Here is a 26,255-nt window from a genome sequence, read left to right on the forward strand (position 1 = left end):
TACCCTCTCCTGAGGGTCCCCCCAGCCTCGCTTTCCCTGCACCGGGAGAAGGCTGCCCACAGAGCAGCAGGACTGACCCCGGCTCCAGGCCTCTTCCCTGGCCTTGGCCTTGCTCCAGGGCTCCACGGTGGTGGGACTGGCATGGGATAAGTGGCCGGCTCTCCTCCTCTAGCTCAAAGCCCTGGAGCTCCACAGCAACCTGTATCACATAGCCCAGAGCAAGGTCTTCCTCAGGGCCGGCATGCTGACCCACCTGGAGGAGGAGTGGGACCTGAAGATCACGGACGTCATCATTGGCTTCCAGGCCTGCTGCAGGGGCTACCTGGCCAGAAAGTGAGTCTGGGATACCCACCCACCCAGCCCACCCTGAGTTCAGGCCCCCCAGCTCTCCTGTAGCCAGAGGCACTGAGGAAGCAGTGGTCTGGACGCCCTAATGCCAGCCAGGTGTCACCCAGGGAAGCCCATGTGGCTTTCCCTGCCCCCCTGCTTCCTGGATTTCTGCCTGAGGTGTAAAGGACCTGCTGGGAGGGCTGACTGTGCTCGGATTTGCTGCCAGGAAAGCTCCTGCCACTGCTCTTCCTCACCATGGCCCTCATGTAGGGATGACACCTGAGCCGGCTGTCCCCAGAGGACCCCGTGCTCCCAGGGAAGGAGCCATCCTTGAGTCCGGAGCAGCTCCTGTGGGGTCAGGGGCTGACCTGCTGCAGGATAGTGGGCGGGGCAGCTGCACATCTGTCCCCTGGGCCCCTCTGTGTCTGTGCTGAGGGGCATTCTTCTGGCCTGAGCTCTGAGTGCTGGGGGACAGAGCGTGAGTGTATGGTGTTTGGACAAATGGACCTTTGCAGGACATCAGCTGCTGACGTTCTCCTACCAAAATAAAGCCCCAGAGTTCCTGGAAGAAATCCTCTCCCTGTCCCCTCCCCTCTGCTTCTATATCTGCAAAATCAGATCATCTTCCTGGCCTTTATTATGCGTGATTGTATTGTGTGGTCCTCATGGAATAATCCCCATCGTGCCTCTGTCCCTCCCTCAAAAGCTGGGAGGAGGTGGCCATGATGGTCCAGGGACATTTCCTGGGATGAAGCAGCCCTGATGGAAGGTCTGGTGAGCCTCTGTCGGGGGTCCAGGCCCAATTCAGCCCCTTCTCTTTGGAGCAAAGCAAAAATTCCACCAGCTGTCTAGCTGCACCACTCAGACTTTGGGACCTTCACTTCTCTGTTACTTCCTCTGTAAAATGGAGCCAACACTTCCCAGAGCAGATGTCAAACTTAAACAGGAAATGCGTGGACGGTACCAGCACAGCCCCTGACACATGTTCAGCCACAGTGGCTCTTTGCTTAGGAACCAAAGAAGAAACAAGACTGGCTTTCTATTTTTGACTGTCAACTACACTTGGCATTTGCCGTTGGCATTTGCCATTGACCTCTACAAAGATTAAATCATGTGCTGCTGCAGCTGCAGACTGTCAGTGCTCCCCTGAAAGGTGTCCAGGGTGGAAAGTAGAAATGAGGCCCTCTGTGCTCTGTGAGAAACTGGCAGAACAGGTCTTTATATCGTTAGATATTTTCAGGAGCCAACTTTATGGGCCCAATTCTTGTATCTCCTCATATCTAGAAAAACACTAAAATCCTTCATGGTGATGACTGCTCCTTGTGACTAGCCTGCATGAGACTAGCAGAAACCTTCTGTAAACAATTTATGCTTGATTACATGTTTTCCCCTTTCATCAAAATCACATATAAACTGATCTTCCTCCCTACCTCTTTGGAACAGTTTCTCAGAGCTACCTGCGATGCTATCTCCTGGGTTGCAGTCCTCATTTTGTCCCAAATAGAACTAAACTTGCAACTCTTACGTTATGCATTTTTTTAAGTTGACATGACTTTCTGAGTTGCCAGGACACTGGTCTACCTGTAAAAGGCCTCCATTTGGAAGGAAAAAGATCTGTTGCCAAGTGGAAACAAGCCAGGGGAGAAAAGGACATTGTGCTCTCAGTCCTTCCCACAAACTTCTGCGTCCATTGCAATGGCACTGACCGCCAAGGCTGGGCCTCCTCTAGGACCAAAGACAGTGGTGCCATCCCTGCCATCAGGGACAAGTCTAGAGGGACCCGATCAAAACGGGTGGGGGTGGAGGGCAGGGACAGAGTGGTTGAGCAGTGGACGTAGGCCCCTCTCCCAGATACCATGGGAGCAGAGCAGGGGACAGTGGCCTCTGCAGGGGAGGGTCCTGGAGGCCTTCTCAGAGGAGGTGAAGCCAGGTTTGAGCTTTGCAGGATGAGCACGATTTTTCCAGATGGTGGGAGCAGGTGTCCCTGGCAGAAGGTCCTGTGCGAGCAAATGCCTAGAACCCCCAAGGAGTGGCACTCAGTAGCAGCAATATGCCCAGTGTGCAGTGAGCATCTGGTATGTTTGGGGACTGTGCCACATGCTGGTGGCACCAAGGTGAATGCCGTAGGCAGGCTGGGGAGTAGGGGTGGGTGCAGAGGGTGGAGGGGGCTGGGAAGAAGCCCGTGGGGTGGAGAAGTCACTTGCCAAGGGCCTCACAGTGTGTGGGTGGCAGGTCTTCCTTCATGGAGCTGGAGGCAAGATGTGCTGAGCAGAGAAGGACCTGGAATGTCAGGGCTGGGCTTGTTTCTCTAAAGGGGGGAGGAAGGAAAGGGTGGGAATAGCCCAGGGTGGGGTCTGCTGGGTGGGCAGGGTGTTTGTTTCACAAGAGCAACTGGGAAGTGAGGGCTTTCACTTTCCTTTTTGCTTTCCCTGGTGTATCTGGGCCAGGGGATGAGTGTGGTTATTGCAGGCACACATTTGGTGGCTGCATATTCGCAGCTGAGAACAACTGGATCTTGTTCACACTCAGCCAGAGGAAGATTCCTGGGTAAGCAGGGGGGTAGGACTGCCGCCCACCTCCCCATCCTCGGGACAACTGCCTGAGAAAAAGATGATTGTCGCTAATTTACAGAAGAAGGGAAATCAAAGCTCAGAGCGATGAGGTCAAGGGCCCCAGGCGGCAGGTTGAGCAGGGGCAGAGCCTGGGTTTGGAGGCAGGTGTGTGTGACCGCTTCCTCCTGCCCCCTGGGCCCCTAAACAGTGCAGAGGGAGGGCGACACCTGCTCAGGTGGGCTCAGCTCGGGATCCGGACTCCTGAGACGTGAGTAGTGACCCCAGAAGGAAGTAGGTGTTGGGGGTGCTCAGTCCTTTGGGAAATTTGGAGGAAGCAGAGGGGGTGGAGGGGGGCAGGGGGACAGAGCCTCTCCTCCTGTGGCCTGGCCACCTTGAGGCTGCCCCCAGGGTGCTGTGCTGAGGCTGCTGGGGGCAAAGGGATTCTTTTGAGATACAAGGGATCAAGGTTTCATCACCCACCCTGTCTCTGAGTGTCTGCTCAGTGCCAGGCCCTCAGGGGCAACTGAGGCCTGAGAGAAGAGGGACAGGAGACCAAGTGGGGAGATGCAGGGCTGTGTCTTCCTGTGCTCATCAGGCCCTCAGGTCGGGATGTGAGTGATGGGTGGTCCTGTTCCGGGAAGCTGGCCCAGTGGAGGAAGTAGGAAGGGCTTGTTGCAGGAAAGGGGACCCCTTCCAGGGCCCGAGAGTGGGCTCTGCTCTAGCACTCAGAAATGAATTGTCTGAGGAGACGCACCTGCTGACAAAGCAGGAGATTTTATTGGGAAGGGGCTCCTGGGAGGAGGAGGGGAAGGGAACCCAGGAGGCCTGCTCTGCCGTGTGGCTCGCGGTCTCAGGTTTAGGGGATGGAGTTAGTTTCCAGGTTGTCTCTGGGCAATCACGCTGACTCAGGGTCCTTGCTGGTGGCGCACGGTGGCTCATCCAAGATGGAGTCCAGTGGGGAGGATTCTGGGAGTTTGGTAGGACATATGGACTGGTGTCTCCTCTCTCCTTTTGACCTTTCCTCAATTCTGGTTGGTCGTAGCTTGTTAGTTCCTCGTTCCTTACTGGGACCACCGGTTGTAAGATAACTTGTGCAGGTGGCTGGTATCGTGCCTGGCCAGGGCAGGAGGATTCAGTCAGTGTTTCCCCTAATAACTCCCCGCTGAGAGACTTCATACTCAAGATACTTCTTGGGAATTGGGGCGAGGTCTCTTTCTTCTCTATTTCCTGCTAAGTGTGAACATGGTCCTGCCTAATGGAATAGGTCTCTCTCCACCTGATCTAAACTGAGCTATTCTGTGCCCGAAACAGGCACTCACCCTCGTAGTAACAACGATTTAGCCTGAAACTGGGAGCCTGTTGGAGATGAAACAGGGGCCAAACGGGAGGCCTAGCAGGATGGTCATCACCGGGCCCAGAAAAGGAAGGTAAAATTTGGGGTGAGGGCTGCAGGATGTGTGACTTTCTTCTGCTTGGTACCGCCCGCCCTGGCCCGGCCACCCCGCGCAAGGAGAGGTTTTGGAACGTCCTGCCCAAGGCTCAGGCATTGTTCAGATTTTAGCTAAGAGGGCACACACTCAGCCCCTCTTTCAGGGTGGCTCTTTGCTTGTGAATAAAACAGGAACCAGGGGTTGCTTCCTGTTTTAGGCTTTTGTGAGTTGCTAGAACACTGGCCTTCCTGCAAAAGCCCTCCATTTCTAGAGAAAAAGATCTGTTGTCAAGTGGAAACCAGCCTGGGTAGAAAAGAGCAGCGTACACTCAGCTCCAGATCCCTGCACCACGTTTCCTGCTTTGTAATCTTAAGATAAAAAGACAAACTGTAGACGATGTAGATGACATTAATCAATAGACGACATATAATAGGAATAGAAAAGTGTTTTGAGCCAAAGCGAGGACTCCAGCCCAGAAGATAGCCTCTCAGATAACTCTGAGCAGCCGCTCTGGAGAAGCATGCTTTTCATTGCAGGTTTATGTCCTCTCAGAACAAAGAGCATCAAACGAGTCACGGATACTTTCCTTCAAGGTTTCAGGAAAAGCAGGTCAGCACATACACAGTGGGTCAGTATGGCCTCGGCACCTGGGAAGGGAGTCTTGTCATGGAAGGGGTAGCAGCCTTGGCTTCCCAGGAAGGGAGGCATCTCATCTTTATTTTTCATATGGACAGTCTTTACTTCTGGTCAATGCACCTTTACTTTAATAACTGAAGCAGATGTATAACATATGTTTTAGGTGATTTGGGGAAGCTCTAAGGAAATGGGGCCGCTCTCGATTCGGTGCTGCAGGGAATGCGGGGCCGTTCTACCAATGGGTGTCTCAGGAAATCCGTCTATCGACCAGAGCGAGGAGGAAGGTGTAATTGGTAAAGAAGGGACGGTCATGCTTTGCAGCCAAGGGAGGGGCGTTGTGTTTGTGGGCTGCACAACCGTGAGTGTTTGCTGCCTGCTCTCCTCCTGCTCTCAGGGGAGCCCTGTCTGAGGCTGGAGGTCTGTGAGAGTCTTTACATCCAACAGGAGAAGAGCATCTCCCTGATGTGATCCAGGCCAGCCTCGGGAGGTCAGAATTTGTTCTTGTTTTCTCCCTCAATCCTTTATAGTCACACAATTAAACAGAAGGGAAAATAGCCAGATATTTTAAACTCTGCTTCTTATTAAAATCAATTAATAATTAAATATTCCTCAACATACTAACTCATTTGCAGCAAAAGTACTTTTTTAATATCTACCTTTGGGGGTATATATATTTGTTAATTTTTATTTTATATTGGAGTCTAGTTGATTAACAATGTCGTGTCAGTTTCAGTTTCGGTGTGCAGCAAAGTGATTCAGTTATACATATACATGTATCTACTCTTGTTCACATTCTATTCCCATTTAGGTTAGTACAGAATATTGAGCAGAGCTCCCTGTGCTATACAGCAGGTCCTTGTTGGTTATCTATTCTAAATACAGCGCTGTGTACATGCCCTTCCTTTTTGGGGTATATTTTATCTAAAATCCTCTCATTTTAATATCGTTATGAACTCATGGCCTTTCACAGACTCAACCTGGCCCAATTATATATATATATATATATGATCATAGTGTTCATCTTCTATTACTATTACTACTATTATTATTATTATTATTATTATTATTATTATTATATTATTATGTGGCTGCCCCTTCTAAACATCTTCTGAACATGCTCTGAACATCTTCGAGAGCATCCTTGCCTTTGGAGTAGCAGGTATACCGGCCTGTGGGATTCACCTCCCCTGCACAGAGTCTTGCTTCCTTTGAGTGGACAGAAGCCCATGGGTGCATATGTGTGTGGGCAGATGCTGCTGGAAAATGTGTTTGTTTAAGGTCACAGTTCACTCTGATTACTCTGGTGTAACCCCTATTATCGTCCCTACGTTTCTTAGAGAACTCGGTTTCATCACCACGAACGTCTCCTGCACTGACAGGTGTCACGTCACAAGTCAGGCTTATTTCTTGTTGGCACTTGATCCAGCTGCTTCCCTCATCTTTAAAGTGGTGGCACCTGAAACCACCCCATTCTTGTGGGTTACTCACCACTATACAGTGGCTTCTGCTGTCTTAGAATGAAAACAATCCAAAGTAATACCTGCCTATGGTTAAAACAAATCCATATGTATAAAAACAGATGATTGAACTTGGTGCACCCCCCAAAAAATAATTAAAAAAAAGAAAAAAAAATCGATACACACAGTGGGTTCTGCTCAGCCCTTCCCCATGAAAAGCACATTAATTTTTTGCTTTTTCTTTAGGCAATTAATTGATGTCTTTAAATGATTTCTTACATTGGGATACAGAATAGGGTGCAAGAGTGTGTGCTCTGGAGACAGGAACCTGGGATTGAATTCTGGCTCTTGCACTAGCTGCGTTCTTCGATAAATTACTTAACCTCTTAGTTTGTTTCCTTTCTGACGGGGTTGCTGTGAGAACTAAAAGAGAGTGAGTGCACCCCAAGCGCTCAGAATGGGGCTTGGTTCAGTGTGGGAGGGGTCATCCACCACTATAGCTAATACCTATGAGTTGCTGCATTTTTCTTTTTCTTGATTAAAAATTTTTTGATATTATTTATTTACTTCCTACCAGGACGGATAGTGATTTCACTTATTTTTTCTACTGTTTCTTATACTCCTCCCCACCTTCTCCTAATATCATTATGTCACTAGATTTGTATCCTCCACTAGAAAACTTTGTAGTTGTAAACACTTTACTTACACCTTTATTTCTTAGGCCCTCCGCTGCAGCCAGTATTTCTTGACTCCCCACTTTGTAAAATGAGATATGAATCCTCCTCCTCCGCTCAGTGCCTCACCTCCCAACTTCTAGCAGTGTGTACTTTAATATTTATATTGATTGACAAGTACATTAGTTCTCCTATTTGGCTGCTCTGCTTTGTTCTAAAAGTTAAAAATCAAACAAGAGCAGTTTCATTTTTGTGATGTTTTAAATACTGTTTTGTTAGCGCTAACTTGTACCATGCAGTTGCACATGGTTTTTGGCATTGTTTTTATTTTTCCTGATGTTTCTAATTGCCTTTGCACTGTTTATCATCCACATGTCCTTAGTTTCTTACAAACTGTGCATCATTCGAGGTATGATATCAGGTCCCCTGTCCCCACAGAACCCTTGACTTCTTATCCCATTCTGGATAGGTTGCTCTCTAGGTCTGCTGCATGCCCAGCTGTCATCCTTGGATTCCCTTCTCTCTGGGTTGTTGCTCCTGATTCCTGGATCCCATATCTTTTTCTCTCTTGATAATCCTTCACCCACTCCACACACACACACACACACACACACACACACACACACACACATGTCTTTTTTATTCCCTCTGCAGCTCACCCTCAAGTAATAGACAGTTACTGAAGAAATGATTGTGGATGGTAACTTTTCTGTTCCCCAGTTAATTCCATTTCTTCTATCATTTTTTTTTTGTTTAATTTTCTGGAAGCTTTCTTTGACTTTGTTTTCCAAACTTTCCTTAGAGTTATTTTGGAAACAGTTATTAATTCCCATGGTCTCTTGTTTTTGTTTCATTATTTAGTCCCCTTCTCCATGCATCTTGTTCTCATTTTATCAATAAAATATCTTTCTAATCTCCCTGAGGACATGGGTTCAAGTTTTTTTAAATTCTTATTTTTTTTATTCATTGATTTCACTGTGTTCAGTCTTAGTTGCAGCACTCAGGATCTTGGTTGCGACATGCGGGATCTTTCATTGTGGTGCACGAACTTCTCTAGTTGTGGCGTTTGGGCATCTCTCTAGTTGTGGTGTGTAAGATCTAGAGCGCACAGACTCAGTAGTTACAGCGCACAGGCTTAGTTGCCTCACAGCATGTGGGATCTTAGTTCCCCGACCAGGGATAGAACCTGTGTCCCCTGCATTGCAAGGCAGATTCTTAACCACTGGATTAGCAGGGAAGTCCCCAAAAAATTGTTTTCTATTTTCAAAATTATCTGTTTCTTCTGGTGTCGTTTTTCACCTGTTTATCTTAGTCACCCTTTTCCAGGTTCTCATTTTTCTCGTATGTCTGATCCTGCATTGCCCACTCATATTTAAGAGAGAGGAAGGCTGACTGGTAAGGTTCCCTGTAAACTGATTGGATGAAGACCCCTAAATGCCAGAATCCAGAAATATTTTTTCAGGAGTCTTTCAATTCTGATTTGCCCTCTGGTGCAGACTTAAGGCTGCTGTGAATGTGGGATGGGATGTGGGGTTGGTGAGCCTACCCCCTGCTCTCCCCTCTGCCTCCCTCTCATCCTGCTGCCTCTCTGGGGCTCTGCCCAGCAGCCCGTTCTTCTCGCCTGTGCACACTCTCCTGGTTTCTCTCCCTCTGCAACTCTCTTCAACTATCACATCACCATCCAGTCAGTCTTCAAATACGTGCTGCAGACGCTGGACTCCTACTGCCCCCATTCCTGTTTTGTTTTTGCTTTATTAGCAGCAGAGTGAGGAGAGGCAGGGGATGGATTCTTGAGCCCAGAGAGTGGGCTGGAACCCAGCCTACCATGAACAAGGTTTCTGACTTTGGGCAAGACACAAAACATCTGTGCTTCACCTTCCTTATTTTTAAACAGGGATACAATGGTACACACCTCAAGGTTATTGGAATAATATGTGTTATAACCTATAAAGTCTTAGAGCAACTACAGCACAGAGCAAAGACCGTGAACAAGCCACTCTCATCAGTACCTGTTATCCCTATAAGGACCTTGACGATCATTTCAGTCAGGTCTCAGGAGGGGGTAGTTAATAAGTGCTCTTTTCAGTACCTAAACATAATTAACAATAGCTTTCTTTTCTCATCTCCCCACACAAGATAGTCACAACCTAAGCCAAAAGACATTCTCTCTATCTAAAGATCTGCTATTTTTTTTTTTAACAGACTACTGAGAATAAGCAAGCCTCAAAGGCTGGACACCGCTATATGTCACGAATATGAATGTAAATTGGTACAGTTTGTCTGCGTAACAGTGTGGGTCCAGGTATGAAAAGATTTTAGGTGTTAATACCCTTGGACCCAGTCATTTTACGTCTAGAAATGGCTTAAGGAAACAATTTCAAATGCAGGCACTTTTATACAAGAAGGGTGTTCTTTGCACTATTATTTACATAAATGATTAGAAACAATCTAAACTCCATCAGTTAGAGGAGGACTGCAGAGAGAACTGGGCACCATAAGGGGTCCTCAGCCACCCGCAGCAGGGCTGCAGGGTTTGGGCCAGTGCCTGGAGGGACTCCAGGCCTTTTCAGATAAAGACTGTTACAGAAGCAAGGAGGACATGGCCTTTGGGAAGCTGTACCATGAGGTATTTCATCAAGGCAGAGACTCAAGCCCAGGGTGCAAGATGTTTTAGATGAAAAGAGTCATTTACAAATAAATATATATCCACAACTACATTTTTTGTGTATTAAAAGGAGTAGAGCACAGTCATCACAAATGAGGGATTTGGATCAGAAAGGCTTGGGTTCAAGTCCAGGCTCTGGCACCAGTGTGATAACGTGGGCTGACCTAAATTTAGGTGAGTTTCAGGAGCCCTACAGGTCATAGACTGGATCTATTAGTAGCTGTTACCAATGAGTAAACACAAGGGTTCCCAACCTCAGGTAATTTCCAGAGTGCCCCCTTCCTATCTTTCCTCTATCTTTGGCTTTATTGCTTCTGTAACTTCGCACATGGCTGTCTCCTGTCTGATTATCTTATCCTTGTGCCCCAATAGGACAGCAGGACTCTGACTCGGCTTGGAGGAAGCTGGCCAGAGGTGAGTGACTTTCCTTAACTAGCGGCCAGCAGAGTCCAGGAGGCAGAGAAACACGCTGGGTTAAGTCCACGGTGGCACGGGTGGTCCAGGAGACAGAGAAACACGCTGGGTTAAGTCCACGGTGGCACGGGTGGTCCAGGAGGCAGAGAAACACGCTGGGTTAAGTCCACGGTGGCACTGGTGGCCGTCCCAGGGGAACCACAGGAGACCTCGCCCCTCGCTGCTCCCCGCTGCCACCACTCCCTCATGATCGAGCCCACAGTCTGTTTTCTCTGCCCCAAGGGTGAAGCCACACCTCCTTCCAGCCTGACACAGACGAGGAGCTGAAGGAAAGACTCTGAGACCCCGTGGCTGCCACCATGAGCTCAGGAAACCTCGGGGACCGCTCAGGTAGTCAGCTGCCTCTTCTCTGGCTGGTTCCTACTCATGACCTAGAATGGAGGGTGGTGCCTTCAGGCTGAGTTCACCTGCAGAGGAATCAAGACCCAAGAAGGGGATGGATAAGCATCCTGGAGCCCCCAGAGGGGCCATGGGGAATGCCCCTACCCGAGGGTCTGTCCCCACAGCCTCCTTCCCCGCCTTCTCCTCAGGGAGCCACGGCCAACATGCTCACTTCCTCCCCACTTCCATCCAGCAAGTGACTCAGAAGTGAGGCCAGAGCAGCCCATGGGGAGGGGGGACAGCAGATGGGGGTCCCTGAGGCCAGGCAGGGTGGGGAGAGGAGGTCCGCCAGCATCCCTGGAGGCTTCTCCTCACCTCTCCCTTTGTCCAGCCTCCTCCTGCCCCCAGACCCTGGGGCATGACCATAGAGGCCATTTCCTCCAGCTTGCACCCTGCTGCCAGCCTAGCCACTCTGCGAGGGTCAGTGGACCCTGAACTGAACCCCAGTCTGGCCTTTGCCCCCTCCCACCTGTGTGACCTGGGGCGCCTTACCTGACCTCACCTGTAAAATGAGAATAATATTTCCCTATGCTGTTATGAGGATCAAATATAATGTGTGTCCGTGGCCTGGGCCAGTGCCGGCCACACAGTAGGTCCTGCCTGAGTGTGGTTGCTGTCCCTTCTACCTGGGATTTCTTAGTTCCAGGTGGAAACCTCCCTCCTGCCCCAGAGACTCCCTCCCTCATGCTGTAGTAGGGCCCCTGCCCAGTGCTCCGTATAGAAGCACCTGCTTTCCAGGTGTGGCTGCCTCAGGCAGGTACTGGATCTATTGATCTCAATACTCCTGCAAGAGGCCCAGGTGCTCAGGTATTTCCCCTCCCACCCACCCCCAATCAATCAATATACAGATTTAGTGCTGTGGGTTCCCTCCATGCAAGTCCTGGTCTCCTTTCTCCCTTAGGGAAGCAGGAAAAAAAAAAAACTAAACAACTACCATGAACTCCCATGAGCACTGCCTTTTCCTGAGTCTTGTTTCTCAGGGTTGCTCTTCCCCATCACTGCGTTGCTTGGCAACAAAATCACATCCTCCCTGGAGCCACCCATAGAGCAAACCAGTCAAGGTGAAGGATGAGGGAGGGGAGAATAGATTAGAAGCCAGGAGCCCCTCAGCAGGCTCTGGGATCCTTGAGGGAGGGCTGGGCTGCTGGATTCCTGAGGATACACTCTCCTTCCGATACAAGATGCTCTCCTGTTTATAAATAGGCCAGCTTGGGTCCAGTGGAGCCAGTGCGGGGCTGGGTCCCCTGGGACCAGCCTGGAGGGGAGAGAGGTGATGGGGATTGGTCACAGGATCAGAGCTGGGGGTCCTGTTCCTCCCCCACCTAAGGAATCGCCTTCCACTGCTCATCCTGGAGGGTCTGTGATTAGCAGGAGGAATCCTCTCACATAAAAGTTTTACTTGATGGTGTGTAGTCTGAAATTTTTTAAAACTGAAGTAACATTTTTTATAATATTATGTAAGTTTATGGGTACAACATTACATTTCTACTTCTGTATACACTACAGCGTGCTCACCACCAAAACTTAGTTTCAAAAAAAACCCATAGGTATACTATAGGGCAGAATACAGAAATCACAGAAGTTTTTAAAATGTAAGGAGTAGGGACTTCCCTGGTGGTCCAGTGGTTAAGACTTTGCCTTCCAATGCAGGAATGCGGGTTTGATCCCTGGTTGGGGAGCTAAGATTCCACATGCCTCACAGCCAAACACCAAAAAGGAAAACAGAAACAATATTGTGACAAATTCAATAAAGACTATAGAAATGGTCCACATAAAAAAAAAAAAAAGTAAGGACGATTCAAAGTAATGTCAGAGAAACATCTAACAGTTGGCCTTGGATTGAACCTCTGAGCTTTCTGCTCGCGGGCCTTGGGTGGTCCCTTATCCTGTCTGAGTCTCACTTTCTTCTGGTAAATAAGAATAATGTGTCTTTGTGTGAATACACTGGCAAACACATTTTACATCATGTCCCAGCCACACACACCTGCACAGTAGTCGCCAGTCCCTTACCAGCGATTCCGTCACCGCCAAATGCCTGAAACACACGCAGGGCTTTGGTCACGCATTAGGGCAGCGACCTGGCCCCGCGCTGACCCGAGGCTGCTTACAGTCCTCGCCCGCGTCACCCCTCCCTGCGCATGCGCACTGTCTCACTGTCAAAACGGGAGCGCTCGCTTATCAGGCGCTGCCCAGACCCTGCAAGAAGTGGTAACTAACAAACCACACGTGCCCGGGCTTCACCCTCTTTCTAAAGGTTTAAAGTTTTAGATTCCTAAACACATCTACGTCCCACGAGTAGATGATTAGTTCTGGAGGCTGGAAGTCTGAGATCAAGGTACCGGAAAGGATGGTTTCTGGTGAGATGTCTCCTCCGGGCTTGCAAATCACAGCTGCCGTCTCCCTCTGTCCTCACCTGGCCTGTCATCAGGGCAGGGGGTGGGGCGGAGGGAGGGTGGGAGGAAGCAAATCTGGTGTCTCTTCCTGTTCTAATCAGGACACCAGTCTTACTGGATTAGGGCGCCACACTTATGATCTCATTTAACTGTAATTACCCCCTTAAAGGCCATATCTTCAAATACAGTCACCTGGGGCGGGGGGGCATCACGGCTGCAACATATGAATTGGGGGGTGGGGGGGAAACGGTTCCATTCCTTACATAGGTGACTCCATCACAGCGCCCCAGGTGACTGCTTCTCAGGAAGGTGAATTTTAATCACTTTCTACTAAATGCCATTTATGTTGCACCACAAATTCTTCTAACCGTATTCCCTTTTCTTTCCATCTAGATATTGAGGAATTTTTTGAGGATGTCATTGAGTGTCTCTGGAACATAATGAGCAGAGAAGAACTGCTCCACTTGCTGACCAAAGTCCTGAGGAGAATTGAGGCCGAGGGCAGTTTGTGCAGGTAACCCGTACAGGTGCACCAGGAATGTCACCCACATCCCCCCACCCCAGGCTAGCTTCCTCCTGGCAGGCACACCTCCTCCAGACAGGATCTTATGGTTGGGGTTAAGGATGTTTCTTCTCTAGATTCCATGATGAACGTTTCTTCCATGTCATTTGCTGGCAGTGAATGGCCTCAGGTTGAGAAAAGATTAAACCTGTAAGGACGGGGATGTTATGACCTTGGAGGAGTTACTGAACTGCTCTTGGCCTTAGTTTCTTCATCTGTTCAATTTATTGTGATGCTACTGAGATCATGCAGGCAAAGTGCTCCGCATGATGGCTGACACATAGTAGGTGCTCAATTAAAGTTAACTGTTTAAAAGCTTGTTGGGAAGAGACAGGGGCCAGGGGCTCCTTCCTGGAGATGAGCACCAAGCAGGACTTCCTTTGGGACAAGTCGGCAAATCCTGACACCAACATCACTTTGTGTTCCTGGGGATTCTGGCTGGAGACCTTTGATTCCCCATCTCAGGAATTATACCAACACTGCAGGATCCTGCTGGCCCATAAGGCAGAGAGGCAGGAGTGGAAGTGGATGGAGCTGGTGGGATCCTGGCTCTAGCCCTGCCCAGCTCTGGGGCTCTGGGCTGAAGACCTGGAGTCTCAGATATGTCATGTGTCTGATGGGAATAGCAGTTCCATCTGATGGATCGTGGTGATGGCCTCAGAGGGAACTGCAGGGTCAGAGGCGGGGAACCAAGTGCAATCATCTTGTCCAAAGGCCCAGGGAGGCCTGGACCAGGGTCAGACCCAGGGGTCAGTATGGAGCACAGGGGTCCAGGTTGGAGGACTAGTAGGAGGGCTTGGGCAGCAGGGCCAGGACTAGAGTGAGGCGAGTGGGCCCCTAGGACACAAAACTGAAGGGACTGTGACCCTAGCAGAGGCCCCATGAGTGGGAGAGGGGACATTTCTTCCCTCCCTGACTTGATCCCCTCATGCTGGGCATATAGGACCATAGGTGACTGTGTCCTCCACACCCTGCCTGGGACCTGGGCTTCTCCACTGCCATCTGGGACCCTGACCAGTGGGAAGGCCATGTGGCTTAGTGAGCCCTCCAGTGTCAGAATGAGTGGCTGCCAATTTTGTGTAATTTGCGAGACTCTGAGGAGACTCACGAGTCCCCACCAGAGAGGAGAAGACTTCCCCCAGCAGCTCGTGCACGTGCAGGGCTCTTCAGGCTCCGCCCTTCATATGGAGGTTTCCTACAGTCTCTTGAATCTTGGAGAGGTTCCCTAAAGCTGCACATGGCCATGGGGTGCAGGCGTGTGAAGCTGTCACCAGGTAAAGTGTGAGTTAGGGGGGTGACCCCTGAGAGGTCGGGGGTGCTGGGTGATGGGTCAGGAGTCAGTGAGGTGGCTGGAGAGTCCAAGGGGAACCGGAGTTAACAGCACATCTCCTGCTTCCCAGTCAGTTGGGCCAGTGGATGGACCCAGTGACCTTCAGCTGGGAAGGTCAAGAGCACAAGGCTCGGAAGAGAGCAAATGCCAGGCAAAATGATAGTTAAGGTCCCTTCTAGCTCTGAGTCTTGGGGTTTATTAAAAGTTTTTTGTACACAGAGTTAGCCAAACTACAAAGTCCAAGGGCAGAGCCCCCAGGACTGTCCTTACATTTGACACCAGCAGCAAATTTAGGGAGAATCCCACAACCACCCTCAGGTTTGAGAGTTGCCTAGAAGGATGCACAGAACTCAGTGAAAGCTGTCACAACCCCAGTTACTGTTTATTAGAGGGAAGGATGCGGGCTCCCATCAGCCACAGGGCAGAGCCTGGGCAGGTTTCACACATGAAGCTTCCATTGTCCTCAGGACGGGTTACTGTCCTGGATTCAGTGTGTGGCAGGACACCTGGAGCACTGCCCATCAGGCACGTTCACCTTGTTTAAAACAAAAATATTCTGACACTTGTTAAAACAGTAAGGAAAACTCTATTCAGGACTATCCTGATCAGTGTGAAGACCTCTGCAGCAGAGAAGAGAGACTGGGCTCATGTCCAAATACAGCAGAGACAAGTGGGGATTTGTAGTCAGTGATCAGAGTCGGGGTGTGGGGGATGGAAAGTCACTAAGAGGAGACCTCAAGGGGAGGAGATTCCTGCTAAACTTTCCTAACAGGATTCTTGCTAAAAGCAGGTCAAGGACGTATGCATCAAAGGTGGGAGATGAGGAATTTCATTAGGTATCAAAGGTGATAAGATCTCAACCGTAGGGAGTTCTCACTAAACAGATTTAGCAGGATTCCTGGTTGATACCGACCATCAAGGACAGGACACAGAAGGTAAGGTCAAGGCCTGGTTGAGAACAGGGCTCAGAAGAGCCTGACTAAAGTTTGGTCAAGAAAAGAACCTTTTCCAAACGGAGCCTCAGTGTACAGAGTTTTATTGGGGCTCAAACACACGCTGTCGGCACGGCCTACATTCTCGGAGGTCAGACTAATGCCCTAGCGTCCAGCCCCTCCAGAGGTCACGTGACCCAAAGGCCCCATCATATGTCACCTTGTCAGGCTGTTCAGTGGCCAAAAGGCCCGAGTAGATAAGGACACTCCTATCAGCCAGAATATTCTAGGGGGTTAGGAGCCACTTCCTCGTAGCCAAGGGCAAAGAGCAGGTTGACTCCTCACTCCACGCTTAGGTTCTCTGAATGAAGGCTTTTCTACTCCAATCCCGCCTCTCTTTGTTCAGCGGCGGGGTTTCCACTCTCCCAGCTCCTTGCAGGTGATGATCTTTACCTGCCTCTGAGACATCTTTATCAAATAGCTATCTTTTATTTGTTTATTTATTTATTTAGTCCAGCCGGCCCAGCTTGCAGGATCCTAGTTCCTCAACCAGAGACCAGACCTGTGCCCCCTGCTGTGGGAAAATGGAGTCCTAACCACTGGACCACCAGGGAAATCCCCCAAATACCTGTCTTAAGTTAAGAGTATCCTAAGATGACTTTCGCTTATCTATTCCATGATTGAATACTTACATGCAGCATCTACAAGGTACAAAATATGTGTTTAAGTCAAAAGAGAAAAATTTACATTTATACAATTCGTTTCTATTTGATTTACAATATAATCTCTGTGATTTACAGAATAGATCTTTTTGAGCCTACTTTATGGACAAGCAAACTGTCTTTCAATCCCTTGACCTTCATTGTTTCAGGGAAAATGTAGATGCAGGACATGAATATCTGAGGAAACTGAAAACAGACTTGAACATGAAGGACCAAGAAATGCTCCCAAAAGACCAGCTGGACAGGAAGAGGTTTTTGAACAAGTGTCCTCAGGTGAAACAGGAGCTGGAGGAGCAGATAGGAAAGCTCCAGGCATTTGCAGACAAGGTTGACAAGGTGCACAAGGACTGCACCATCTGCAACATGGCAGCCGCCTCCATCGGCGCTGTGTCTGGAATCCTGACCATCCTTGGCCTGGTTCTGGCACCTGTGAAAGCTGGGGTCAGTCTGCCACTATTGGCCACTGCGTTAGGGCTGCGAATTGCATCTGCTGTGATCAGGGTGTCCACCAGCATTGTGGAACTATTCAGCACGTCGAGAGCAGAAACCAAAGCCAGGTGCCTGATGTCACCTGGCATTGACAAATGGAAGATGCTTCTGGAGGTTCTTAAGAGCAACCCCCAAATTGTTGACACAACAAACAAATTCACAGAAGCCATGGATCGTGTTAAAATGAACATCCAGGCCATGGAGATGGTCACAGACAGCTCTGGCTTACCAGCCAATATGAACATCAGCAGCAGTGAGACAATTGCAATGCCAGGTACCCAGCAGGCACAAGGAGCTTTAAAAGGCCCGGCTCTGACATTGACCAAAGTCCCGATCATGTTTATAGCCAGTTTAGTTTTTGCCATTCTGGTGGATGTGGGCTCCCTGGTGAAAGAGGCAATGCACTTGCATGAAGGGGCAAAAGCAGAGTTGGCGGATAGGCTGAGGCAGCAGGCCCAGAAGCTGGAGAGGAAGCTGGTGGAGCTCACCCAGGTTGATGAGAGTCTGCAGTACAACCTGACTCGGCCACCCCCAGAGCAGTGCAGGGACCAGGGACATGAGTGGGGCCAAAGAGCAGAGGCACCTTGTGAGAGGGAAAATGAGGGTGAGATGAAACTGATGGAGCTGGGTGTTAGGAATTTGGTATTTCTGTAGCTGAGCACAGCAGGGGAGGGAGGGATGCAGGTTGCAGATGGGGAGAGAGAAGGAAGGAGCCTGGAGCCTGGACTGAGGGAGGAGAGGGGACTAGAGAGTGAGGGGAGGGGAGAAACCACTTGTTTTGGACTAAAGAAGACACTGGGGGCAGAATAAAGGGAGGGGCAGGGGGAACTATCAAGGAGAGGCCGGGAATACGAAAGGGTTGCAAATGGGAGAAAGCTGAAGGGTTAGGATTGTTGGGATCTGGGAGAAGTAGTAGGGGCTCCTCTCTCACCCCTCCCCAGGGTTTGATGTCCCAGCAAGAAGAGAGTCTCCCCCTGGGGGTGGTCTCTAGCCCTACTGTTCCATGATCAACTCACCTTTAATTCAAGCAGGTTTATCTTAATTAGGCAGTGACTTCTTTTGTTTGTTTTTTTTAATTGAAATATAGTTGATTTACAACATTGTGTTCGTTTCAGGTGTACAGCAAAGTGATTTGGTTATATATGTGTCTATGTATGAGGGTGAATCAAAAATTATCCGCACTCTGACTGCAGAATTTACAAAAGTTTTAATATAACCGGAGTGCAGATAATTTTGGACTCACCCTCGTATCTATATGCTTTTTTGACTCTTTTCCATTATCGGTTTTTACGAGATATTGAATACTGTTCCCTGTGCTGTAGAGCATATCCGTGCTGTTTATCTAGCTTATGCCTGGCAGTGTGAGTCTATTAATCCCAGACTCCTAATTTATCCCCCTCTCCTTTCTTGCTTTGTAACCATAGCTTGTTTTCTGTGTTTGTGAGTCTGCTTCTGTTTTGCTAATAAATTCATTTGCACTATTTTTTAGCTTTCCCATGTAACTGAGATCATATAACATTTGTCTTTCTCTGTCTGACTTACTTCACTTAGTAGGATAATCTCTAGGTCCATCCAAGCTGCTACAAATGGCATTATTTCATTCTTTCTATGGATGGGAAATATTCCATTGTGTGTGTATAGAGAGACAGAGAGAGAGATCACATCTTCTTTTTCCATTCATCTGTTGATCGACACTTATGTTGCTTTCATGCTATCATAAATAGTGCTGCTATGAACACTGGAGTGCATGTTTCTTTTCAAATTAGAGCTTTTTTTTTTTTTCAGAAGTTGGACTGCTGGCTCATATGATGACTCAATTTTTAGTTTTTTAAGGAACCTCCGTGCTATTTCCATAGTGACTGCACCAATTTACATTCCCACCAACAGTGTAGGAGTGTTCCCTTTTCTCTACATGCTCTCCAGTACTGATAATTTGCAGGCTTTTTTTTTTTTTAAATTTTTTTTTGGGGGGTACACCAGGTTCAATCATCTGTTTTTATACACATATCCCCATATTCCCTCCCTTCCTTGACTCCCCCCGCCTCGAGTCCCCCCCACCGTCCCCACCCCAGTCCTCTAAGGCATCTTCCATCCTCGAGTTGGACTCCCTTTGTTATACAACAACTTCCCACTGACTATTTTACAGTTGGTAGTACATATATGTCTGTGCTACTCTCTCGCTTCGTCTCAGTTTCCCCTTGTAGACTTTTTGATGATGGCCATTCTGACCAGTGTGAGGTGATTCCTTATTGTAATTTTGATTTGCATTTCTCTAATGATTAGCAATGTTGAATATCTTTTCGTGTGCCTGTTGGCCATCTGTATGTCTACTTTGAAGAAATGTCTATTTAGGTCTTCAGGGTGTGACTTCTAGATAATGATGGTGATTATGATGATGGTGAAGGTGGTGATGACAACATAGCGGATCGAACATTTGACAAGGTGCCAGATGCTCTTTGGGACCAAGGTGCACTCAGAGACCAGTGATGTTCCTATAACATTCCAAATGTTGTGTTGGAACACGGGTTGATTTGCCAAAAAAAAAAAGAAAGGAAGGAAGGAAAGAAGGAAAGAAGGAAGGGAGAGAGAGAAAGAAGAAAGAAAGAAAGGAATAAAGAAGGGAGGGAGGGAAGGGAGAGGGAGGGAAGGTCTGAGGGCGGAAGGGAATGAAGGAAGGAAGGAAGAAAAAGAGGAAGAAGAAAGGAAGAAAGAAAAAAAGAAAGAAGGAAAGATAGAAAGAAAGATGAAAGAAAGAAAGAGAAAGAAAGAAAAAGAAAGAAAGAGAAAGAAAGGAAGGAAGAAAGAAAGAAAAGGAAGGAAGGAAGGAAGAAAGAAAGGAAGAAAGAAGGAAAGGAAGGAGGGAGGGAAGGAAGGAAGGAAGGAAGAAAGGAAGGGAGATGAAACCAGATGGAAGAAACAGGTCAAGGAACTTTGCAGTGTGTCACAGGGATCAACCAGCCCGGGGTCAACAGACACAGCCTCTCTGAGCCTCAGTTTCTTCCTCGGTTGCGGGTGGGGCTGCACAAGATATTCCAGGTCCCCCTGGCTCTCCCCACCTTGTGTTCTACAGACTTTGGTTCAATAAACATGAACTGATTGACTGAGGCTTCCTTGTGCTGATGGATGGGCTCACCTGGGCTCCGGAGGCCTGAGTCCCCTTCCCCAGGAGCCTGTCTCCCAGCAGCTCAGGGAGCAGGTCCCCCATTGCTCCTCCCGCCTGCGCGCTGGGCCCCCACTCTCCCATCCAGTCCTTTCCCTTAGACCCTGGTGCCCCACAGGCCCCACGGGGACCCCCGGGGGAGCCCATGCACGTGTGACTTGGGCTGAGCACAGGTGTGTTCCTCCTCCAGCACCTGGGACCCAGGACTGACATGTGGCCCCCAAGGCTGATGGAGATCAGAAGGGCTTTTTTGCAGGTGTGAGAGAGGGTCAGCCGTAAATAGAGGGGCAGAGACAGACAGACACACAGCAAACAGTCTCCCCAAGCTTCCTTCACATTTCACCAGGACTCCTGCCAGAGCTTCCAGAATGGTCTTCTGTGTTTACCCTTGTGGCACTGCCCCTGCCCCCACCCTGTCTATTCCCCACCTGGGGCTAGAACGACCCTTAAGAACATCGATCTCAGCAGCACCTGCTTCCAGCTCCTCCATGGATGCCCTTGACTCTTAGCACAGAAGCCCAAAGCCTCCCTGCAACCCAAAGCAGCCTGCGGGAGCCTGGGGTCCCCTGAAGGCAGAGCTGGAGGCCAGGCTCACTGCATCCCCGGGAGCAGGACTGAGGGGCTGGGGGAGGGGGCGGGGAAGGAGGGAAAGTCCACACAAGGCCATGCTCTGACTTGATCACCCATGTGGGGGACTACACCTGCCAGGACCTTCTGAGGAGCCTCCAAGGAATGGCCTCAGGTCCATCCTCTCCAGGGAGGGAAGAGGGGAGCATCTGAGCATTGCTCCCCCCGTCCCCCATGGGCCTGCTCTACGGGGCGCTGACTCTCTGTGTTTCCATGTGTGGAGCACGTGAGCCCCAAACCTGCTCCCATGCCTGGAGCCCAGGGCAGGAAGCAAGAGACCCGGGACCTGGAAATGACCCCAGGACATCTCCTAAGTCACTCCCCAAGTGCTGCAGTGCCTTCTCTGCCCTTTTGTACAAACCTCCCTCGGAAGACTTTTCTCAGTGCCTCTAACTCCCTCTCAGCCAGTGTTTCCCTGAGGCTTCAACGGGCCCTTCCATTCCTTCCTGAAGACGTCAGCCGTCATGGCCATCTGCCTCCCTGACCCCCCGGAATCATGAGCTCATTCCTTCATCAATTCTTCCTCAGTTCTTGGAGAATTCCCATTCCTGCACAGACTTGGCCTGGGCAGTGTTTCGGGCACTGAGTGACGGTCCACTACCACCTTTGTTAGAAAGGCAAGAGTCGCCTGCAGTTAAGGTCCCTTCAGGGCCGAGGTTCTGTGTTTCTCTCCAAGTCTGACTCATTACCTGCCCCGTGCTGACCCCACCTGACCGCTCCCCAGGGTCCCCCCAGCCCCGCTTTCTCTGCACCTGGAGAAGGCTGCCGGCAGAGCATCAGGACTGATCCCAGCTCGAGGTCTTGCTCCAGGTCTCCATGGCAGCGGGGGAGGCATGGGGTAAGCAGCCGGCTCTCCTCCTGTAAATCAAAGCCCTGGAGCTCGACAGAAACCAGTACCGCTTCGGCCAGAGCAAGGTCTTCTTCTGAGCCGGCGTACTAGCCCAGCTGGAGGAGGAGCGGGACCTGAACGTCACGGATAACATCATTAGTTTCCAGGCCTGCTGCAGGGGCTACCTGGCCAGAATGTGAGTCCCAGTCCCAGGATGCCCAGCCTACCCCCCACTTGGACCCTTCCAGCTCTCCGACAGCCCAGGCCACTTGAGAAGCAGTGATCTGGGCACCCTATGCAGTCAGGTGTCCTCCAGGCACGACCACATGGATTTCTCTGACCCCCTGTTTCCTGGATCTCTGCCTAAGGTTTAAAGTGAGCAGGAGAGAGAGGTGACTGTGCTCAGATTTGCCCACCAAGAAAGCTCCTGCCCCCACTCTTGCTCTCTGTGTCCCTCATGTCGGGATGACACCGTGCTCCCAGGGGAGGAGGCCATCCTTGAGTGCTGAGCAGAGATGGACCTGGAATGTCAGGGCTGGAGTTATTTCTCTAAGGGGAGCAGCAGGGAGGGTGCAAATAGCCCAGGGTGGAGCCTGGTGGGTGGGCAGGGTGTTTGTTTGAACTGAGCGACTCAGAAGTGAGGGCTTTCACTTTCCACTTGGTTCTCTGGCTCTGTCTGGGCCCAGAAGATGTGTGTGGTTATTGCAGAGACTCACGGCTGGTGGCTGCGTATTCACAGCTGAGAACAACTGGATCTTGTTCACACTCGGCCAGAGGAAGATTCCTGGGTAAGCAGCGGGGTAGGACCGCCGCCCACCTCCCCATCCTCGGGACAACTGCCTGAGAAAAGGATGATTGTCACTAACTTACAGAAGAAGGGAAATCGAAGCTCAGAGAGATGAGGTCAAGGGCCCCAGGCGGCAGGTTGAGCAGGGGCAGAGCCTGGGTTTGGAGGCAGGTGTGTGTGACCGCTTCCTCCTGCCCCCTGGGCCCTAAACAGTGCAGAGGGAGGGCGACACCTGCTCAGGTGGGCTCAGCTCGGGATCCGGACTCCTGAGACGTGAGCGGTGACCCCAGAAGGAAGTAGGTGTTGGGGGTTCTCAGTCCTTTGGGAAATTTGGAGGAAGCAGAGGGGGTGGAGGGGGGCAGGTATGGGGAGGGTGGTCAGAGCCTCTTCTCCTTGTGGCCTGGCCACCTTGAGGCTGCCCCCAGGGTGCTGTGCTGAGGCTGATGGGGGCAAAGGGTTTCTTCTGAGATACAAGGAATCAAGGTTTGTTCACCCACCCTGTCTCTGAGTGCCTGCTCAGTGCCAGGCCCTGGGGGGCAACTGAGGCCTGAGAGAAGAGGGACAGGAGACCAAGTGGGGAGATGGTAGGGCGCTGCCTTCCTGTGCTCGCTGGGGCCTCAGCTCAGGATGTGGGTGATGGGTGGTCCTGTGCCCGGAAGATGGCCCCGTGAGGAAGTGCAATGAGCTCACTGCAGAGACCTGCACCGTTACCTGTTCTGCAATATCAAGATTAAAAAAGCCAAACTGTACACGTGTGTCAGCAAAAATAATCAATGAACAACATATAACAGGAATAGAAAAGTGTTTTATTTGAGCCACAGTGAGGATTCTAGCCCAGAAGACAGCCTCTCGGATAACTCTGAGGAACTGCTCCAGAGAAGCATGGTTTTCAGCACAGGTTTATGTCCTCTCAGAACAAAGAACATCCAATGAGTCAGGGAGACATTCTTTCAAAGTTTTAAAAACACAGGTCAGCACATCCCCAGCGAGTCAATATGGCCTTGGCATGTGGGAAGGGAGTCTTGTCATGGAAGGATGCCAGCCTTAGCTTCCCAGGAAGGGGGGTATTTCATCTTTATTTTTAACATGGGCATTCTTTACTTCCTTAATAATTAAAGCAGATGTACAATGAAAGTTTGATAGGCCAGAAGCAAGTGTTTTAGTTAGCATAAACTTCGTTATCTAATGTATAATCCAGAATGGCCTCCCTATATCTCAATATGTGAAAATTGTTTTATCACATGTGACTATAACAGGAGGAGTGTGAGCTTAGATCTATGTGTTTGATAGGCAGAGACAAACCTAGAGACTTTGGGGTTATTAAAATCACATCCCCCCCTTACATACCCGTGTCAGAAGGCCTGGCATTGGCCCCCATAGTGCCTACCGAGAGCTGTGTGACGCTGGGCAAGTCATCTCCCCAGGAATTATTTGTTCAGATCTCTAACCCGTGTTTTAAACACTGGTTTCAGGCCTTTCCTGTGGATCTGTAGGCTCGCTGTGTGATGTGGGTATTCACTTTGTCTACTCTAAGCATTGCAAACCCTGTTTCCCGGTCTCTCATTTTTTTCTGACCTAGTTTACGGTGTCCTTTGCAATTTTTAATTTTCAAGAAGTCAAGTCAGAATTTCCTTTAGAGCTGGTGGAGCTTGTGTCTTAATTAGGAAAGTTTCCTCAAATGAACATTATTTTTAACATTTCTTTCAGTAGTTTTGTAGTTTTTTCTTTCTGGTTCACATTTAGATTCCTTGGGATGAAATGATTGATTAGAAGCTTTTTGTTTCCTCTCTTCCTCTTCTGTTTCCCTTCTCCCTCCCTTTCTAATTTCAGGAGCCAGGCTGTGCCCGGGAGAGGGGAGGGTGCCCTGGAGCCGGAGGTGCAGCAGAGAATAGTCAGGGCCCCTGATGGTGTCTCGGAGCTGAAGAAACTCCACACTAATAGAACCACAACCAGGAAAGTGGGACATACCAGGGGAGCCTGGAGAGGAACTGGGGGAAGGCAGCAGGGGGAGGAGGCTTTGGAGCTGGGCCTCCAAGGATAAGTACGCTTTCACCTGGTGAAGCAGCTGGGGACAGGCATTGCAGGGGAGGAACCGCCTGAGCCAACTTGGGGGGAATCAGAGGCCAGGCAGCTGGGAGTCCTCCAGGCAGCTGGGAATCCTCCAGGCACCTGGACCAGGCCCTGTGGAGGTAGAGAGTGGTGAGGGAGACAGGAGTTGGAGCAGTCAGGAGGGCCTGGGGCTGAGCTAAGGACTTTGTCTTAACCACCCTTCACCTGCCCATGCAGGATGCCCTGCAGCCACGTGGAGGGAGGTGTTTTGGTGAGAATCTCTGTCTGCCCACGGGGAGGGGAGGGCTGCCCATCTGGCCACGCAGTTAGGCAGGGACAGGCTTCTCCAGGGTCTTCCCCTCTCCCACCAACAGCCTTTCTGGGAAGTGACCAACCAGAGGCTAACAGAGGAGGACGCCCCGTATAGTAACCAAGTAGCGGGGAGCACCATCCAGCATCCACACCCCGCTGAGGCCCCAGACAAAGGTCAGGGCCAGGCCAAGAATGGGAGGGAAGGACAGATGGATGAGGTTCAGGCCACGTTTACAAGTGTTTGGAGTCAGCCAGGATCCAGCCCTTTCTGCCTACACACTCCTCTGCTCTCTGCCTTGGCTCTTTTTTTTCTTTTTCTTTCTTTCTTTCTTTCTTTCTTTCTTTCTTTCTTTCTTTCTTTCTTTCTTTTTATTTGTTTTTTTTATTGTCTGCATTGGGTCTTTGTTGCTGCACATGGGCTTTCTCTAGTTGAAGCGAGTGGGGGCTACTCTTCTTTGTGGTGCGTGGGCTTCTCATTGCCATGGCTTCTCTTGTTGCGGAACATGAGCTCTAGGCACATGGGCTTCAGTAGTTGTGGCAAGCAGCCTCAGTAGCTGTGAGGCACAGGCTTAGTTGCTCTGAGGCATGTGGGATCTTCCCGAACCAGGGTTTGAACCTGTGTCCCCTGCATTGGCAGGCAGATACTTAACCACTGCACCACCAGGGAAGTCCCTCTGCCTTGGCTCTTGGTCCTCATGTTTCATGATTTCAGCTGGCTCCCTGGCTCCCAGGGCAGTATTTGAGGCAGAGAAGGAGGCAGGGACCAGCCAGCTCTCCTCTCCCACCTGTCCCTCCCAGCAAGGAGCCCCCAGGGCCCCTTCAGCTGAGTTCTCCTGTGCCTCGTTAGCCAGGACTGGGTCACACAGTCACCCCTCGCCACGGAGGGGCCCAGCGACACACACCTGATGTCCAGGCCCTGAGACGAGAGGCAGAGGGTCGGGGGGAGGAGAGTGGCTTTGGAGGAGGTGGAAGTGCAGGAGAGCAGGTGAGCGGGAAAGCGTCCAAGGCCACAGGAACATGTGCTGTCAAGGTCAAGGCTGAGGACAAAGATCGGCAGCTGGACATGCGGCAGCCAGGGAGTGCGTGGAGGAGGGAGGCTCGGGGAGAGAGAGGAGGCCACTTGGAGGCCGGGCCTGCCTGTGGGATTCTCTCCCGTCCACACGGTCAGTGCCTCCAGCCCCCGGCCACCAGGCATGCTCCCCACGTGGACAAGCTGTTTGTTCCTCTTCCTGAGGGAGAACCCTGGGCATCGCAGAAAGAAGGTGTCAGAAAGAGAGACTCTAGGATTGGGGCTTAGCCTAGGTGATTTGGGGGAGGCTCTAAGGAAATAGGGCCCCTCTAGATTGGGTGCTGCAGGGAATAGGGGGCCGTTCCACCAGTGGGTGTCTCAGGAAAGCCATCTATGGAGAGGAGAGACCAGAGTGAGGATGAAGGTGCAATTGGTAAAGAAGGGGCAGTCATGCT

At 50.3% G+C, this 26,255-nt stretch overlaps 1 protein-coding gene across 2 annotated transcripts; it reads left to right on the forward strand.

Moving 5' to 3' along the window:
- The first annotated feature begins 2,768 nt into the window (after positions 1 to 2,768).
- LOC130857146 (apolipoprotein L2-like) lies at positions 2,769 to 18,516 on the forward strand. 2 transcript variants are annotated; one of them, XM_057742522.1, is made up of 6 exons: positions 2,769 to 2,877; positions 9,282 to 9,381; positions 10,117 to 10,158; positions 10,441 to 10,548; positions 13,386 to 13,506; positions 16,688 to 18,516. In XM_057742522.1, exons 4-6 carry the CDS (start codon positions 10,518 to 10,520, stop codon positions 17,679 to 17,681), a joined length of 1,146 nt encoding a protein of 381 aa, XP_057598505.1. In that variant the 5' UTR covers positions 2,769 to 2,877; positions 9,282 to 9,381; positions 10,117 to 10,158; positions 10,441 to 10,517; the 3' UTR covers positions 17,682 to 18,516. The 2 variants fall into 2 exon arrangements, with proteins under 2 accessions (XP_057598505.1, XP_057598506.1); XM_057742523.1 differs by lacking the exon at positions 9,282 to 9,381 and having other exon boundaries at positions 2,775 to 2,877.
- Positions 18,517 to 26,255: the final 7,739 nt, after the last annotated feature.

This window comes from Hippopotamus amphibius, chromosome 7 (assembly GCF_030028045.1).
Source record: "Hippopotamus amphibius kiboko isolate mHipAmp2 chromosome 7, mHipAmp2.hap2, whole genome shotgun sequence".
In the NCBI taxonomy this organism is placed as follows: Eukaryota; Metazoa; Chordata; class Mammalia; order Artiodactyla; family Hippopotamidae; genus Hippopotamus; species Hippopotamus amphibius.